Raw genomic sequence first — 18,441 nt, 5'->3', positions numbered from 1 at the left:
AAGTTTCTTTTATTTTTTTATTACCCACCCTTCACCCTAAGCTCCAGGGCAGGTTACAACACCCAAGCACAATACTAGAAACTGTTTAAAACAATTATACAACCTTAGAATCAAAGAAATGTAGTGTTGGAAGGGACCCTGAGGATCATCTGGTCCAACCCCCTGCAAAGCAGTTTTCCAATACAGGATCGAACCTGCAACCTTGGGGTTATCAGCACCACGCTCTAACCAACTGAGCTATCCAAGCTCAGACTTCTTTATTTCTATCCCTTCCTTCTTTTTCTCTTTCTCTTCTCTCTCTTTAACTTTTGTTTTCCTTTGGTGTCCTCTGCTCTGGGCCATTCTGAGCGTCCACAGAGGAAAGCGATGGTTGATGAAGGACCCTGAGTGAGAGGCATGGAAGGGAAAAGACATCTGCAGACCGAGAGAAGAAAGGAAAGCTGCCAGGTGAGAGCTGGGAGGGTGCATCACTTTTTGTGTCAGGCAAAGGCAGACCCTCCAAGTATCCCTATTTTCCAGGCGCAGTCCCAGATTTGCAAAAGCTGTCCCGGTTCCTGATTTGATCCTGGAATGTCCCACTTTTCCTGAGGACCATAGCTGTCAACCTTCCCTTTTTTTGCGGGAAATTCCCTTATTCCAGCACCGTTTCCCACTGCTATCCCGGATTGTTAGCTATCCCGTAGACTGTCCCCGGGACAGGTGAGGCTGCTGATCCCTTATTTTCGAGGCTGCTGCTCCCTTATTTTCAAATCTGAAAGTTGACAGCTATGCTGAGGACGTCCCTATTTTCACTGGCGAAATGTTGGAGGGGATGGAGTTATGTGACCCCAGAGTGAAGGAGTATACAACCTTTCGAAGCCATCTGAAGGCAGAACTGTACAGTGGTACCTCGGGTTACATATGCTTCAGGTTACAGACTCCGCTGACCCAGAAATAATACCTCGGGTTAAGAACTTTGCTTCAGGATGAGAACAGAAATCGCGCGGCAGCAGCAGAAGGCCCCATTAGCTAAAGTGGTGCTTCAGGTTAAGAACAGTTTCAGGTTAAGAACGGACCTCCAGAACGAATTAAGTTCTTAACCCGAGGTACCACTGTATAGGGAAGTAGTTTTTTACGCTTATGGTTTTTAAAAAATATTTTTATATATGTTAAAAGGTGCCCAGAGGGCTGGGGAAGCCCAGTCAGATGGGTGGGGTATAAATGAACCCAAAATGATGGAATAGGACGGCCCTATTTTCATGGGAGAAATGTTGGAGGGTATGGAAGGGTTAAGCGCTCACCCTGGCCAACCAGCCACCTCTCCTGGGAAGCGACGCATTTGATCCGCGCGGATTTCAACAGCCAGGGCCTGCTGCTCCCTCCTCTGAGCGGGGTCTGGATGGGGACCCCCGGGCGTTTACCCCAGCAGCCCTGCCCCGGGGGCAACCGATCCCCGCCCTCTTACAGGCCGTGCGTAAAAACCTCTCCAGCAGGGCCGGCTCCGCCTCCGTTTCCTGCGCTCTCCTTTGCGCGCCAGAGGGCCGGCCGGCCAGCCAGCCCACCCACCCCCAAGCCGGGCAGGCAGGCAGGCAGGCAGGCAGGCAGGCTGCCGATCCCAAGCAGCAACGGCGGAGGCGCGGGCAGGAGCGAGTGCAGAAGGAGGAGCCGCGCAAGGAGCCGGTTTGAAGTTCGCTCCTTCGCCGCCAGCCGGGCGCGCCGCGCCACATTGGCCCTCTCAGTTCATTTGCATTGACGCCAGTAAAGGCTGGAGGTCAGCGCTGGCGGGGGCTTTTATTGGCTGCGACGCGGTGGAGCCTGCCGGGGCTGTCAAACTCCCGGGCAGATCTTCTTCTTTTTTTTTACCCTTCCTTTTTTCTTCTTCTTTCCTCCCTCCTTTTCTTCTTTTTCTTCCTGGAGGTGTTTGGTTCTTACGGGAGGGAGGGTGCTGAAAAGGGGGAGATCGTGCAAGCCGGGAAGCCTCGTTCGCTACTGGGGAGGAGAAGGCGAGGCGAGTGCGCGGCTGGGCTGCGGAATCGGCGGCAGCTGCAAAGATTTCGCCGGGAGCGCCGCCGAGAGAAGCAGCAGAAGAGGAAAAAAGAAGAGGCGAGCAGTCCCCACGCGCCTGGGATTTTTTTAAAAAATATATTAGAAAAAGAACCCTCTCCGCTTCCCTCCTTTCTCGCCATTTTAATTCATTCCACGCAGATCGGAACTCCCCGCTCTCCTTTTTCTGCTTTCATTTTTCACTCCTTTTTTTTTAAGGGGGGGGGGAGCGCGCGCTCCGTTTTGGCGCAGAATAAAAGCCACATTTCAAAAAAAAACACAACCAAAATGGAAACGGAGGAGGAGACGTCGGCTACCGGCTGGAGAATCTCGGGGTTTTTTTCTTCCTTGTGAAAAACTTAACCTTCTCTGTGTTTGTTACAATTCCTGCTGCTCTTCTAGGGGAAGGGAAGAGAAGAGGAAGACAGAGAAATCCTCGCTCCTCTCCTGGGCTTGACCCTGCCCCTGCTCCATCTCTCCCCCCCCCCGTCCCCGCGCCTTCTCCCAAGGGTGCAGTTATTAAGATGCTCTCCATTTCTACGGGTTTTCTTTTGCATCGGCGCTCGTGCCTCGGGTTGATGCGCTCCGCTTGCAAGCTTCCCTCTCCCCTCTTTTTGGGGTGTGTGTATTTGGGATAAAGGGGGGTTCTCGGTGCCCCTTGAATGGAAGGCCGTCGCTGGCTTGAAAGAAGCGCCTTCTTTTTTAACCCTAACCTTCCAGGAAGAAGAGTTAGTCCGGAAGAGAAGCCCTTTTCGAAGAAAAGAGAGGAAGTAACGTGTGAATGTCCGTAACGCGTTTCCAGGTTTTCAAGCGCAGCTGTTGCGAAAGAGGTGGTGGAGGAAGAGGAGGGGGAAGCGTTTGGCTAGGAATGTGAATTTGATGGGCGCTTCATGAGGTTCCCACGATAACACCAGAGGGGGCTTTATTCGCCCCCACCCCCCGTCCAGGAAGCCCCACTTGGGAACTGATTTATTTTAATCTTTTGGGTGGAAGGCAATATCTGACCCACTTGTGGGGGGCCTGGAGGCGGGGGGGCTTGGGGTGTGGAAGGGTAGGGCTGGGGGGGGAGAGCCCCCACCTACTTCGATGTAATTTGCAATACACTAGGAATACAAACGTGGGGGAAAATACTTTTTTTTTGGAGGTGCTAAGGAGGGGGCCGAGAATTAGTACATTCTGGCATGGATCCGGCTTCTAATTAAACAGGAAGACTGAGGAGGGGGGCTGGAGATTTCCCCCAATTTTCTTTCTCTCTGCCCCCCCTCTTTCAATTGACTTTTTTTTGTGGGGGAGGTGCCAGTTAAACGCAGCTCCCTCCAGCCCTGCTTTTTAACCCACTTTCTGCGGTTGAGAACATCAAGACAATCAGCTTTGTAGGGTCAAAAGGAAGAAGGGGGAGAAAGCCCCTCCGCGCGCCCCCCACCCCAATTTCTCATCCGCCACCAGCCATGCGCCTTTGGGTTTGGCGTTTCTGCCTAAGGAACAGCTGACGATGTGGAGTGAAGCCGTGGACCAGGAACCAGATACGAACTATTAAGAGAAAGGAGTCACCAAGGAGTCCGTTTTCCCGGGAGGAAAAGAGGAAAGGGGGAAAAGAGAAAAAGGAGACGAGGTAATCTTGAGCACTAGCGGCTTGAAACCGCCACCATGGGCTGCGCTCCCAGCATCCACATCTCAGACAGCAGGGTGGTTTATCACAGTAGCAAAGAGACGGAGGACTCGAACTCGTCGTCGCAGCAGCAGCAGCAACAGCAGCAAGGCAACCCTGTCTCTGGATTATTCATTAAATCTTCCAACACCTCCGCGTACAAGTTGAGGACTAATCCTTCCAAGAAAGACAAGCAGGACAACATGGAGGGGGAGTCTCGCACCAGCAGATCCAGTGTTAAGGTAATGGAAAAAGTCGAGTCGTTTGGTTGAAGGGGGATGCCTGTACTTTTCTCTTATTGACAGATATATCGAACAGGATATTGGCCCCTGTCTGTTGAGTTGGTTTTAGGTTGGTTGGGGACCTGTTTATCTAAAAATGGCAACTTCAGCGGAGTTATTTATCCCCCCCCCATTCATCCTTTTGCAAACAGAATTAAGTTTTAAGGGTTACACTCTATGTCCTGTAGCAAGAGGTGCAGAAAATCTATATATATGCCAATTTCATATTGTTTGAACTTTCTCGGGCCTGCATGTGTCTAGTAGTGTAAGAATGTCACAGTAGCAAAGCTATTATTTTACCCCTGCCACCCCCTGGCCCCTTTTAAGTTACCAAGTTTTTGTGGATATAAGCAAAAGTTTGTTTTAATCCCCATCCCCCCACCCTCCGACCTGATACATAATGGATTAGAACTGTTGATTTAAGACACTGATTTTTTCACATGCAAACGAGCACAGAAGACGCTGGCCTTCTGAACTTTTGCAAGGATTTGTGTGTGTTCGTGCGCAGACCAGGAACAAAATTCACCAAGGTTAACAATAAAGGTGGTCAGAAGGGGAAACATGTAAAAACCTGGTTGGATTTTTGCAATAAATGTGTGGTTGCCTATTGTAAGAGGTTCCAGGTGAATTCACTATGTAGAATTTACAAGCAAGTTTGTTTAGGATTAGGGTAATCAAAACCACAAAGGTCATCCCACAAGAACCGAAAGACAAAAAGGCACTAGGAATATTGACTCAGCTAAGAAAATAAATATTTTTAAGGATCAAAATAGACGTACTAATGCTTGCCCTGTTCAAGGTTTACAGCCCAGTTAAACTGCTATGCTCAAAATAATAAAATGAATTATACTAAAGCTTGAAATATTGATTTCGGTGAATACTTGATTTCAGTGAAACCTCATTATTCACTTTTTAAAAGCTTCTTTAACACATATCTCACCTTTTCGCCAAAGTGCTCAGGGTGTCGTATACAGCTCTGTCCCATTTTTATACCTACAACAGCCCTGACAGGTTGATCAGGTAAGGAAACTGTTCTAAACTCAGGCCTAAGGGAAATGGTGATCTAAACTAAGCAGATATTTGAACTTGGTTGTATTTGGTCTAAACGGAGCAGCCTGGGTGCTGCACTGAACTGGATTTAACGTGTGAACGAAGATGCAAACTGTCTTAATTTCAAGTGCTTCAGTTGGCTGAAGTCTAGGTGGTTTGTTTACCAGGCAATTCTGTAGGGACCATTTGCTGTCAACATCCCCTTGTGTGTTTTCATACTTTAGGGTATTCTGTTGCAATGATCAGTTGCAATAAAACAAGCAAGAGCTAGAGATCTCCATGAAAGTACGTCCTGATTTTAATTCTAGGTGTGCTTACTAGGAAGGGAGGAAGAAGGTGGTAAGATTAGATTATGAAACCTAAATGCAGTGCTTTTCCCCCCTAAAAAAATGTTTTAGGGGTACTCTCATTTTCCTACTCATATTGAAATACTGCAAAACTTAGATTCACAAAATGTTTAGGGGCATGCGTACCCCTGCGTCCCCCCAGGAAAAAAAACATTGTCTAAATGTAATGCCTGTTGCTTTTCCCATGTAGGAAGAGCCAGGTGGCTGGTTTTATGTTGAGCAAAGTGTGTGTGTGTGTGTGGAATGGCTAAAATCCTCACGCCCAGCTACTCTCCTGTAGTGTTTAGAATTTCCCAGGCACCAGGTGCATTTTGCTACTGGTGTGGGTCTAATTGCGACTACATGGAGATTTCTGGGTATTTGGTTGGCGGTCACTAGGGGTGCCAACTTGAATAAAACGGGTGTGCGTGTTTCTTAGGTAAGCCCCGCCATGCATAATCGATCAAAAGACACTATTTAAATGGCAATGCTTATCAACTTGGGGGGCAGCTCCCTCAAATATTTTATTGGGGGGGGGGACTAAAGGACCTAGGCCCCTAGGAGTTGGCTCCTATGGCAACCACAATTTTAAAATCTCTGCCTTTCGATTTCCACTGTGTGGTTTTCTCCCTCAAGTGAATTGTTGGCCACAGTCAAGCAATGTTGTTGAGATTTGATAGAATTGAGCCTTGGAAGGGACATCTTGTCATCTAGTCCAATCCCCCGGCGAGTAGACATTCCGTTGTGGCTCTCGCAACCTAGGTTTAAGGTCTCTTTGGCACCTAGCTTATATATCTTGAGTTTCTAAGACTGCTGTATGTAATCAAAACTGAAGCCCCACCCCTCCACCACCAAAACCAGCTTTAAAGTAAAGGTAAAGAGACCCCTGACCATTAGGTCTAGTTGTGGCCGACTCTGGGGTTGCAGCGCTCATCTCGCTTTACTGGCCGAGGGAGCCGGAGTATAGCTTCCGGGTCACGTGGCCAGCATGACTAAGCCACTTCTGGCGAACCAGAGCAGCACACGGAAACACCATTTACCTTCCCACCAGAATGGTATCTATTTATCTACTTGCACTTTGACGTGCTTTTGAACTGCTAGGTTGGCAGGAGCAGGGACCGTGCAACGGGAGCTCACCCCGTTGCGGGGATTCGAACTGCCGACCTTCTGATCAGCAAGGCTTAGGCTCTGTGGTTTAACCCACAGCGCCACCCACGTCCCTAGCGTTAAAGTACGTAAAGCAAAAAACATTAGGTGATCCAGTCTCAGGGATCACGCTTCCATGGAATTAAGTTCCAATTAAATCAGTGTGGATTTGTTGTGACTTTTAAGCAAGGCTCTGATCCGCTGCATCTGAGTAAACCCCATCAAACACAGTTGTACTTGCTTCTGAGTAAATGTGTAGGGCCAGAGCGGCAATCCTCTATGCCAATGAGGTTGATCAGAACTTAAGCCTAAGATTCATGTGTTGCAAACTCTGATCTTGGCATGTGAAAGGGTCAATATTTTTTTCTTATTCATTTGTTTATTTTTTGAGGGGATAAAATAGTTCTCAGGCTTCTTGCGAGATCGCTAAGGATTTGTGTGGCATCTCTTAGCATTTTTGCTTTTCATGGATGGTCACTGAGTGATCACGAGAAGCTCTTAACGGAGAAGTAATATAGTTGTGTGTAGGTGACTTTTGAAATGTATTTTTGTCTCAGTTTTACTCGCTTTTCCTATAAGCCTTCAAATATATGAAGAAAGAAGAAAGGATAGCAAATATTGATATATGACAGACATACAGTTGAGTGAGCGATGGGTGGGGTGGACTTATATATTATAAACGTTGCATAAAACATCTTTATCTCTTGTACTATTTCCAAGTCGAATGGTGAAATTGCAACCACTGTGGTAAATGAAATCAAATTAGGTATACGACCCCAAAACTGTGTGTTTAATTCCCACCTGCCACCTCTCTTATTCAGTATAGGATTGAGGATTTAACCGTTTTAAAGATTACAAAGATCACTAGGGCAGATGTGCACCACACATTTAAAGCATATCAATCCACAGCAAATGGCTTACCTCTAAAGTATCATGGGAAATGTGGTTTGCTATCTCACTGGGAATTGTAGTTCACTGAAACTATAGTCTCCATGATTCTTTGGGTAGGTGGGGGGCGGTCGTGCACTTAATGTGTTTTAAATGTGTGGTGTGAATTTGCAGAGACTGTAATCTTGCAGTAAAATTTAGAAGGGGGTCTCTGGTTGATTTCAGTCTGAATTCAAGATACTACTTCTTAATGGATTTAAGGCAGAGATAGGGAACCTGGTCAGGGATGATGGGGGATGTAGTTCACCAGAGGTTGCAGGTTCGATCCCCGAATGGGACAATTTACATACTCCTGTATTGCAGGGGGTTGGATCAGATGATCCACTCTACAATTTTACGATTCTATGACTACCGTATTTACGCGAATCTGATGCGCCATCAAATCTAATGCGTGCCTCAGTTTTCAAAACCTTGAAACCAAGAAAGTATTTGCCATTCCAGTGGTGTTTTTCAAGTTTGCAACCAAATCTGATGCACCATCATATCTAATGCGCACCCTAATTTTCGCAAAGTGATTTGGCCAAAAAAAGGTGCGCATTGCATTCGAGTAAATATGGTATGTCTATATCTATATATGCTGCCTGATGAATTGGGAGCACCTTTTAAATAAGATGGGACGCGGGTGGCGCTGTGGGTTAAACCACAGAGCCTAGGACTTGCTGATCAGAAGGTCGGCGGTTTGAATCCCCGTGACGGGTTGAGCTCTCATTGCTCGGTCCCTGCGCCTGCCAACCTAGCAGTTCGAAAACACATGAAAGTGCAAGTAGATAAATAGGTACCGCTCCGGCGGGAAGATAAACGGCGTTTCTGTGTGCTGCTCTGGTTCTCCAGAAGTGGCTTAGTCATGCTGGCCACATGACCCAGAAGCTATACGCCGGCTCCCTTGGCCAATAAAGCGAGATGAGCGCCGCAACCCCATATTCGGTCACGACTGGACCTAATGGTCAGGGGTCCCTTTACCTCTACCTTTAAATAAGATTGGTTAATTGATTAAACTTTGAATCTCCAGAGATGATACCTCATGTCGGTTCTTTGACGAGAACAAGCAAGGCTAACATACTCTACTCCTTTCCTCTCCTCTCTTTAAACAGAATGGGTTTTACTCATGAGCTAAGTAGGAGAGTGTGGGCTTTATTTATTTATGAATGGTGCATAAAATGAGTTTGCTCTTTATTCTGTACTGCATTCACGTTGTGCTCCTTTTCGCTGCAGTTGACATATAATGTACACGACGGTGTCTAACTTGACTGCATGCATCAGTGAAAGGAGTTGCAGCCTCATCTCCTGCTGTTTGCCATGTCATCGACAGCTGAAAAGTAAAAAAGAACAAAGGGTCTTGTGGCACCTGAAAGACGGGACAAATTTATTGTGCCATGAGCTTTCGTGGGGAACAAGCACAATGATTTGGCTTTAAAACCTGGCGGAACCCGTGCAATAACTTGAGCCATAAAAAGAGAAGGAGTGCATAAATAACATATGTGAGCCAGGGATTGTGATTTATTCTGTATCTATTAATTTGATGTGTCTGTTGTCAGATAATCCATCCCAGACCAGATGGAAGGGTGGCTGTGTTTTTAAAATGCACATTGTCATTGTAATCTGAATGCTGTTCCATGTAACTTCATAACCTTTATTTTATTTCATTTTTAAAAAGCTCATAATATTAATACTCTAATAGCAAGGCCTATTATTATTACTATTTTGCCGTGAATGGTCGGGAACCAAAATGTCAAGTGTGGGGTCAGGAAGGGGTCCGCTCTGTCTGAGCGCTCGTCTGTAGACCGGCCTGCAGAGGGCCCTCCCCAACATGACGATATCAAACCTATTTAATTTTTTTAAAAAATAAAATCATTCAAGGTTAGCAAGGAACAGCTTATTTGGGTTTGGTCCATGCATCAGTCAAATTTCTACAGTGGTACCTCAGGTTACATACGCTTCAGGTTACATACACTTCAGGTTGCAAACTCCGCTAACCCAGAAATAGTGCTTCAGGTTAAGAACTTTGCTTCAGGATGAGAACAGAAATCATGCTCTGGCGGTGCAGCGGCAACAGGAGGCCCCATTAGCTAAAGTGGTGTTTCAGGTTAAGAACAGACCTCCAGAACGAATTAAGTACTTAACCCAAGGTACCACTGTATTTTAATACACAGAAAAAAGTGTGTCTGCAGAGTCTCAAGCTGCATCTTTTTCCCCTTTCATCTGCTCCCTGACTCTTCCGACTTGCCGCGTCAAAGACTGAACCTGGGACCTTGTGCATATATAAAGCAGGCACTCTGCCACTTCGACAGCCTTCCTGCTGCAATCGTCTGTTCTCTTGACACATGGTGAAATCCAAATGGCACACATTAGATCGCCAGGTGTGTAAATGTCTTTGGCACTGTCGTTCTTGGCATCGTGAAAGCCAGGTTAGACTGGATCGACGTGATCTGGCTCCCCAGTCAAATATATATTTCCCCACTAAAGTGCAGTCTTTTATTTTACCTTCGCGCTGGCTATAAAGATTCAATTTAATTATTACTGCATTTCTATCCCACATTTTAGGGACGAGGGTGGCGCTGTGGTCTAAACCACAGAGCCTAGGGCTTGCCGATCAGAAGGTTGGTGGTTCGAATCCCCGCGATGGGGTGAGCTCCCGTTGCTCGGTCCCTGCTCCTGCCAACCTACCAGTTCAAAAACACATCAAAGTGCAAGTAGATAAATAGGTACCACTCTGGTGGGAAGGTAAACGGTGTTTCCGTGTGCTGCTCTGGTTCGCCAGAAGCGGCTTAGTCATGCTGGCCACATGACCCGGAAGCTGTACTCCGGCTCCCTCGGCCAATAAAGCAAGATGAGCGCCGCAACCCCAGAGTCGTCCATGACTGGACCTAATGGTCAGGGGTCCCTTTACCCTTATCCCACATTTTACTCCAGGGAGCTCAAGGGGGCAGAATGGGTTCTGTCCCTCCTCGTTTCATCCCCACAACAAGCCTGCAAAGTAGGTTAGGCTGAGAGGCAACGACTGGCCCAAAGTCACCCTGTGACCCTTGTGGCCAAGTGGGGATTTGGTTTCCTAGTCCAACACTCCTGCTACTGGCTCTCTAGTGTGGTAAAACCAAAAGAACAGCTATCTAGCAAAGATGTGAGGAAGCTGCTTTCAGATTACAGTGGTACCTCGGGTTACATACGCTTCAGGTTACAGACTCTGCTAACCCAGAAATAGTACCTCGGGTTAAGAACTTTACCTCAGGATGAGAACAGAAATCGTGCTCCAGCGGCGCGGCGGCAGCGGGAGGCCCCATTAGCTAAAGCAGTGCTTCAGGTTAAGAACAGTTTCAGGTTAAGAACAGACCTCCGGAACGAATTAAGTACTTAACCCAAAGGTACCACTGTACCTGCTTTTGTGAGCATTCATTCTGATTTGTTTGCAGGGAGGTGTGACAAAGTTATTATATGTCCCCACCCTTTGTGTCACATTTTCCCTGTCATTTCCTTGATCTCAAGAAGTCCAATTTCTCCCCTTTTTTGGGGTGAGGGTGGGTGAACACATCTGTCGTACAAAAGTTCCGAACCAACTTTAATGGTGGGACCTGAGTTCACCAGCATGTGATGCAATTCTTCACTCTCGTCTACGAATGGCTGTGGGTCAGGCTTCCTCTCTGGTCTGAGCAAACAGGCCGCTTCCTATCCCTGTTGTCAGAAATCCCATTAATTAAATCATGCGTTCTGTGATGTGCCTGATAGTGGTGGTCCAGGTGGCTGAAGGTTAGGTCAGGTACAAGGCAACTTTCGATGTTCTTACGGAATTGTATGATGACTGAAATCCTGATGGTATGTCCGTATGCAGTCTTCATAAATTTGGCTCATTACCAGGGCGCTGCACACCTTACCCCCAATGTTCTTTTAATTCAAACTGTGGGATTTTGGCCATGGTAGGCACAGAGTTAATTACTTGGGCATGACAACAAAAGTGGCAAAAATGGGTGGCAGATTCACTAATAAAATAAATCCCAGTGTCACCAGGACTGCAGGTGTAAAGGTGATACATGGAGAGGATGGGTGTGCTTGTCTTTATATAGCACCAATGAAAAGTGTAGCAAACTTTGCTGAGATTCAGTGTTAGACTCTAAGATCCCTTTAAACCCTGTGCTCATCTAGCTCCGCCTCCTGACAATGGGACATAATTGGTGACGGTTCAGCCTCTGTTTAAAAACCTTCGGAGGCTGTCTGCTCTTTCACTGAACTGCTCATACTATCAGAAACTTCCTCTTAATGCTTAGCTGAAATTCTTTCCTTGTCGGCTGAAATGCTGTGGCAGGGATGGATGGGAATTGCATGTCAAAGCATCTAGAGGTCGTCAGATCAGTATCAGCTGATGTAAGCGGTCCATAGCAAGGATATGAACCAGGGCCAATTTTTGCCAACCTGTTGCCTTCCAGGTGTATTTTGGGGGCTGATGGGAGTTGTAGTCCAGTAACATCTGGAAGGCAAAGCCTGGTTTGCAGCATTCAGATTAACCACACACACACACACAAAATATGCCACTCCTTTTTGAAAAATGGATCAAACAGGCAGTGTTCGAAACTCCCATTGTTCTAGGTGCCTTTTGCAACAGGGAATTTCATTAGCGCGAGCCGTTTCTCATCTCTGGGCGCAGTGCTGCGTCTAAGATTTCAGATTAAAACTGCAGAGTGGAAGGAAGGACCTTTTTCTGCCTCCCCACTTCCAGCTACAGTGGTACCTTGGGTTAAGTACTTAATTCGTTCCGGAGGTCCGTTCTTAACCTGAAACTGTTCTTAACCTGAAGCACCACTTTAGCTAATGGGGCCTCCTTCTGCCGCCGTGACATGATTTCTGTTCTTATCCTGAAGCAAAGTTCTTAACCTGAAGCACTATTTCTGGGTTAGCGGAGTCTGTAACCTGAAGCATATGTAACCTGAAGCGTATGTAACCCGAGGTACCACTGTACTCTCTGAAGACTGGAGAAGAGACCCTCTTAAGAATATTAAGGGAGTGGGCAGGGTTATGACTATGAAAAAATGAAAATAATATTTTAGCTATAGTCCATTCATTTTCAGCTTTGTATTCTTCTTATTAAAAAAAAAGCATCTAGACATTCCACTGTTGCGCCCATCACCTAGGTTTAAGGTGCCATTTAGCTTCTAGCTTTCATATCTCAGTTTCTAACACTGCAAACTGGTGGTTCTGGTGATGGGTAGAACCTCTAGATTCTGTCCTTTGAACTGATAAGGTCCTTCCTTTGAAACTCTCAGCGGACACTATAAACAATGGCTAGGCTCTGCCTGCACAGCTGAGAGGCAGTTGCTGGAAACCCCAGGAGAGTTGATCGTGAATTCGAATCCTGATTGCAGGCTTCCCACAGACCTCCCACAGCATGGTGGGCTAAAGGGTCCTCTGGCCTGATCCAAAAGGGGCTCTCCTTCTGTTCACTTTGGGGCGGGAGAATCTATGACACACTCGACTCTTTCTATTTCCACATCAGCCACCCTCCCTTTTCTTGACTGTGGTTGTTTTGTCCTTGCAGCCGATGTCATTGCTCTGAACCCTTCTCAGCCTTTCCCTCCCATTTCCATTGACGTCAATCATCTTGCACAAAGATTTGGCTTCCCACAATGAGACATTCTAAATTTTCCCCAGTGCTCCTGCTGCCTGTCTCTAAGGCCAAAATGTTTTGCTACGAGAGATGACGGCTTTTATTGCATTTTTGGTTGACCATAGTGCAGGGAGAGTTCCCCACCCCCCCACTTATATTGACCTGCAGTAAACATTTTATTTTTTTTAATTTAACTGAAGAAATACGCAAAGCTATAAGGCAGAGATGTTGCTTTAGATGAGGGGCTGCATTTAGATAACACTTCATCACATGGCCCTGACATTTCCTTACCTGATAATTTCCATGTTACGTGTGATTTTTCATGGGATATAAAATCCTCTTCTGCAAATCTAGCGCTCATGTCCATGTTGATTGCTTCTGGGGGGAATCCATTTACAACCATGTTAATCTGGGAAATTGTGGGAATTTTGTGCTGTGATTTCCCCATGGTTTTCGTGGATCGTGCCACATGATGAAATCTGGGGTGATATTCCTCATACAGTCCTCTCCTGCCTTTTTCGTGAGTAAATCAGAGGGGAACAGAAGCATGCAGGTACATAAAGGGGAACAACATGTCCGATGGCATCAGCTGCTGTGTCACACCCCATCCACTGGTGTGAATTAAATTTAGCTTGACATGGTGATATATTGACCATAGTGCAACATAGTGCAATGCAGCATAAAAGGAACGCTGGAAGCCAGGACAGAAGTGCGAGTGTAACCAGGAAAACTAACATAACAATACCCATGTCTGAAAATCAGGGTGGGGAACCCAGCGCCTTCCAGATTTTTTTTTTTTAAATTTTCAAATATCTTTATTGAAACCTAACATGTATACATAATAACCAAAATTCCCAATGATTCCCTCACATAAAATATAATATCTAAATTACAACAGTTGTATAATTATACACTTAATTATAAAACCCACCACCCACCCTCTACTTCCCTCCACAGCAATTCGACTTTTTTATATTTCTTTCTACCCTTTCCCCCTTGCATTCTATAATAAATTATTTTTGTTAAATTCTGATTTTACTTTTTCTTTATTTGTCTTGTTATTGCATACATTTTTTATTCTAAGCCTATTAACATGTCATTTTTAGAACAATATTTTGACATATAATCTTGGAAATATTTCCACTCCATTCTTAACTTTTGATTTGATTGATATCTCATAACTGAAGTTAATTTTGCCAATTCTATATACTCACTTAATTTACAAATCCACTCTTCCTTTGTTGGTATGTCCTGAGATTTCCATTTAGTAGCAATCACTACCCTGGCAGCTATTGTTGCATATAAAAAGATTGTTTTTTTCATATGTGAAATGTCTTTGCCCATGGCCTTCCAGATGTTGTTAGACTCCAACTCCCATCAGCCTCAGCGAGAATTTCCCAATAGCCAGGGATGATGGGAGTTTTAGTTCAGTAGCATTTGTTTCATTTATGAATCGCTTCCCATGAAATGTCCCAAAGTGATTGACAATAAAACAATTAAAAGCATGCGTATTTCAAATCTGATAAAGATGCAGGCCGCAAGACTCCACAGGTGCCACAGGAGCGCTCCGGTCAATAACCACACAGTTCAAAAATGGAATTATTAGCAAAAACATGAGCTCCAAAGCAGAGGTCGGCACCCTAAGGCCCATGGGCCAGTTCCAGCCCATGAGCTTCCTGGAACCGGCCCATGGCCGTTCCGTGGATTAGTGTGGGGATTCCATGCTTTTTTTTTGCGGCGCCATTTTTTTTCTCGCTGTGGGGACCGACTTCCGGGTCAGAAGAGTGCTGGAAATAGCGTGTGTGCACACGCATGGGCGCTCCTCACCCAGAGTAGAGGCCGTACACGTGCGTACACACTATTTTCAGCGCACTTCCAGGACGGAGGAGCGCCCGTGCACTTGCACACACGCATAGCTTGAGCGTGCGCACGGGCGCACATGCTCTGGCCCACCAAGAGATCTGCCAAGGAGTGGACCGGACCAGCCTCAAAAAACGTTGCCGACCCCTGCTCCAAAGACTCGGTTGAGTGTCAGGCCTAAGGAGCGGAGCAGATCATTCCCAGTGGTCTTCCTTCATCGTTCAGCCTGGACACTGAGATCCAGCGCCGAGGGCCTTCTGGCGGTTCCCTCATTGCGAGAAGTGAGGTTACAGGGAACCAGACAGAGGGCCTTCTTGGTAGTGGCGCCTGCCCTGTGGAACGCACTCCCGTCAGATGTGAAGGAAATAAGCAGCTATCTTATTTTTAAAAGACATCTGAAGGCTGTTCAGGGAAGTTTTTCATATTTAATGCTGTATTGTTTTTAACACTCGATTGGGAGCCACCCAGAGTGGCTGGGGAAACTCAGACAGATGGGCGGGGTATAAATAATAAATTATTATTATTATTATTATTATTATTATTATTATTATTATTAACATCAGTTCCAGAGCCTGAGACACCTACCCACAGCTGTCTAAGTCCCCCCCCTTCCAGGGCTCTCCCCACACAATTGGAACCTGTGTGCAGCCAACCTCTCCTCTGCCCTCTTCATGCCTCTTCTAGTTCCGAGAGACCAGTGGGGAGGGGAGCTGGCCGTAGCAGGAGGAGGAGACACCCATGACTCTTCATCAGCCTGACTCATCTCTGCCTCTTGACCTCCCTCCTCCTCCCATTCACCTGCTTCAGCTTCTGCCGCTGATTCTGCACGTCTCTCTGCCATAGACTCTCCCCGCTCACTAAGCCCTGTTCCCTCTTTCCCCCAGTTTTCTCCCTCTTCTGCCTCTGACCGCTAATCATGGTCTCTGAGCCTTCCTCCTCTGGTGATTCCCCAGCTGGTTCCTCCTACCATTCCTCTGCGTCCATGCAGTCCATGACAAAAGGCTCTTTGAAGAAGGAAGGTTTTCAGTACGTTCCAGAAAAGATGATAGTGATAGTGTTTTTCTGCCTTGTAATGAGAAGGCGTTTCAAAGCTTAGGGGCCGCCACACTAATGACCCCATTCCTACTTTGTACAGGAAAGATGTCTAGAGGTGATGCTATGTGCTAGAAACTCTCTCCTGCAGTGTACAGTGGTACCTCGCAAGACGAATGCCTCGCAAGACGAAAAACGCGCAAGACGAAAGAGTTTTTCGTTTTTTGAGTTGCTTCGCGAGACGAATTTCCCTATGGGCTTGCTTCGCAAGACGAAAAACGAAAACGTCTTGCAAGTTTGTTTCCTTTTTCTTAAAACCGTTAATACCCTATGGGAAACTGTGCTTCGCAAGACGAAAAAATCGCAAGACGAAAAAACTCGCAGAACGAATTAATTTCGTCTTGCGAGGCACCACTGTATAGTGATTGGATGGATATATAAGGGGTGTTAAGGTCGTTTAGATATTCTGGTCCAATTCCTATAAGGTTTTGTCCTTCGGTGCCTACATGTTGAATTTAGCCTGGTGGCTAATAATAATAATAATAATAATAATAATAATAATAATAATATTTATAGCCCGCCCATCTGGCTGGGTTTCCTCAGCCAGTCTGGGCGGCTCCTAACAGAATATTAAAAACACGATGAAACATCAAACATTAAAAACTTCCCGAAACAGGGCTGCCTTCAGATGTCTTCTAGAAGTCAGATAGTTGTTTATTTCCTTGACATCTGATGGGAGGCTGTTCCACAGGGCAGGCTCCACCATCAAGAAGGCCCTCTGCCTGGTTCCCTGTAGCTTCACTTCTCGCAGGGAGGGAACCACCAGAAGGCCCTGGGAGCTGGACCTCAGTGTCCAGGCTGAATGATGGGGTGGAGACACTCCTTCTGGTTTAGGGCTTTAAAGGTCAGCACCAACACTTTGAATTGTGCTCAGAAACATACCAGGAGCCAATGTAGGTCTTTCAGGACCGGTGTTATATGGTCTTGGTGGCAGCTCCCAGTCACCAGTCTGGCTGCCGCATTCTGGATTAGTTGCAGTTTCCGGGTCACCTTCAAAGGTAGCCCCACGTAGAGCGCATTGCAGTAGTCCAAGCGGGAGATAACCAGAGCATGCACCACTCTGGCAAGACAGCCATTGCAATGTCTGGAGGGCCACCAGTTCCCCATCCCTGTAATAAAGAAGAGCTCCTCTTGAACCCATAGGACCTTCTCACCCAGAAGGCTTCCCTTAAACCTCTGTAGCTGCAATCCAATTTACCTGGGAATAAGCCCCCTTTAAATCTGTGGGGCTTACATCCGAGGAAATGTGCATAAGATTACACTGCAAATGACGCGTAGTAAAAGCCTAACATTGAGGTTGGCGAAATTTATTCCTTGGCTATTTGGACTTTCCTGTCTCCCTCTGTTTGGGAAAAGTGTTGTGGAATGGAACATTTCCCCACTACTGTTTTTATGTGGAAAATGTGCCACTTTTAGAAATGCCTTGTTTAATAAAAACATTATTATATTGAGCACAATATAATTCAAGTTGGGAAGCTGGGATGAATGTGGCAGCGGTGAAATCTAAAAATCAACTTTGTAATTGGCTGTTTAACAAGTGCGTATATTTATGAGCTTGGCTCTTCAGGCTCACTGCGACGAAGTACGTTGTTTCCTCATTTCTCCCCTCCCCAAATCTAAAGGATGGCTGAGGTTGTGTACACACAGCAATTTATTCTGGACTGAATGGAGGCTGAGTACTTGAGTTGAGAGTCTGTGACCTGGGCTGGAAGCAGGCAAAAAAATGCTTGATTTCTGTTTCAATCCAAGGCTGTGGCTATGGGAGAGTCAAGACCTCTTCTGGGGTGTTAATGCTGTGAGCCCTTGCATTGTAGGCTCAGGTTGTATATATGAGTAAATAAACCATATATCAGAAAGACACAACAATCTCCGCTGTCTTAGCAAACCAAACTCCGGGTAAGTGTTTGGAACCCCTGGAATCTTGCACCGCTTGGAAATTGGGGTGGCATGCAAAAATATTTAAGAGTGTTCCCATAAAACTGATTTCCAAGTAAAACAGGGATGAGGAGTGTGTGACCCCCCCAATCAGTGTTTCCCAAACTCCAGCTGTTTTTGGACTACAACTCCCATCATCCCTAGCTAGAAGAGCCAGTGGTCAGGGACGATGGGAACTGTAGTCCCAGGTGGAGACCCAAGTTTGGGAAACAGATGTTGCTGTACTCCAGGCTCCAGCAGCAGAGAGCATGAACTATGATCAGGGATGATGGGAACTGTAATTCAACAACATCTGGAGGACCACGAGTCCCTCATCCCTGAAATAAATTTTTGAATTAGTTTTGAGTAGAACATGTAAACCGCAGGAAGTGCACTTCATTGCTTTTTGGGTAATCACAAATGTCACTTCAACAATTTTAGGCTATTGAAACAGTTCCAGATGTTGATGCAGTGTGTCAAATGAACACGACATACTTTTTGAAGTTTTGTTTGCTTCGTGTAAGTCTAACGTGATAAATCTGCCCTCCGTTGATTTAGGTCAGT

At 46.1% G+C, this 18,441-nt stretch overlaps 1 protein-coding gene and 1 long non-coding RNA gene across 5 annotated transcripts in view; one reads left to right on the top strand and one right to left on the bottom strand.

Moving 5' to 3' along the window:
- The window catches only part of LOC308462757, a 226,437-nt gene extending 210,114 nt beyond the window's left edge, over positions 1-16,323 (bottom strand). Inside the window, exon 1 of the long non-coding RNA XR_013979318.1 lies at positions 16,231-16,323. This is a non-coding gene — a long non-coding RNA (uncharacterized lncRNA). The remainder of the gene's footprint in view (positions 1-16,230) is intronic.
- PDE8A (phosphodiesterase 8A) overlaps positions 1-18,441 on the top strand; it is a 191,678-nt gene that overhangs the window by 30,563 nt on the left and 142,674 nt on the right. For 3 of the 4 annotated variants that reach the window (XR_013979215.1, XR_013979216.1, XM_080980347.1), the window contains exon 1: positions 1,871-3,912. The exons of the other annotated variant lie outside the window; for it this stretch is intronic. Coding sequence is in view for 1 of the 3 variants with exons in the window: in XM_080980347.1 (XP_080836473.1) it covers positions 3,670-3,912 (243 nt within the window). In the remaining 2 variants the exon portion in view is untranslated. Of the gene's footprint in view, positions 1-1,870; positions 3,913-18,441 lie in introns of those variants that run through there. 4 annotated transcript variants of the gene reach the window in all.

The sequence above is a fragment of the Podarcis pityusensis genome, assembly GCF_964106645.2.
Source record: "Podarcis pityusensis genome assembly, chromosome: 14".
In the NCBI taxonomy this organism is placed as follows: domain Eukaryota; kingdom Metazoa; phylum Chordata; class Lepidosauria; order Squamata; family Lacertidae; genus Podarcis; species Podarcis pityusensis.
Note: the sequence above shows the minus strand (reverse complement) of the source record. Positions and strands in the feature narration are given on the sequence as shown.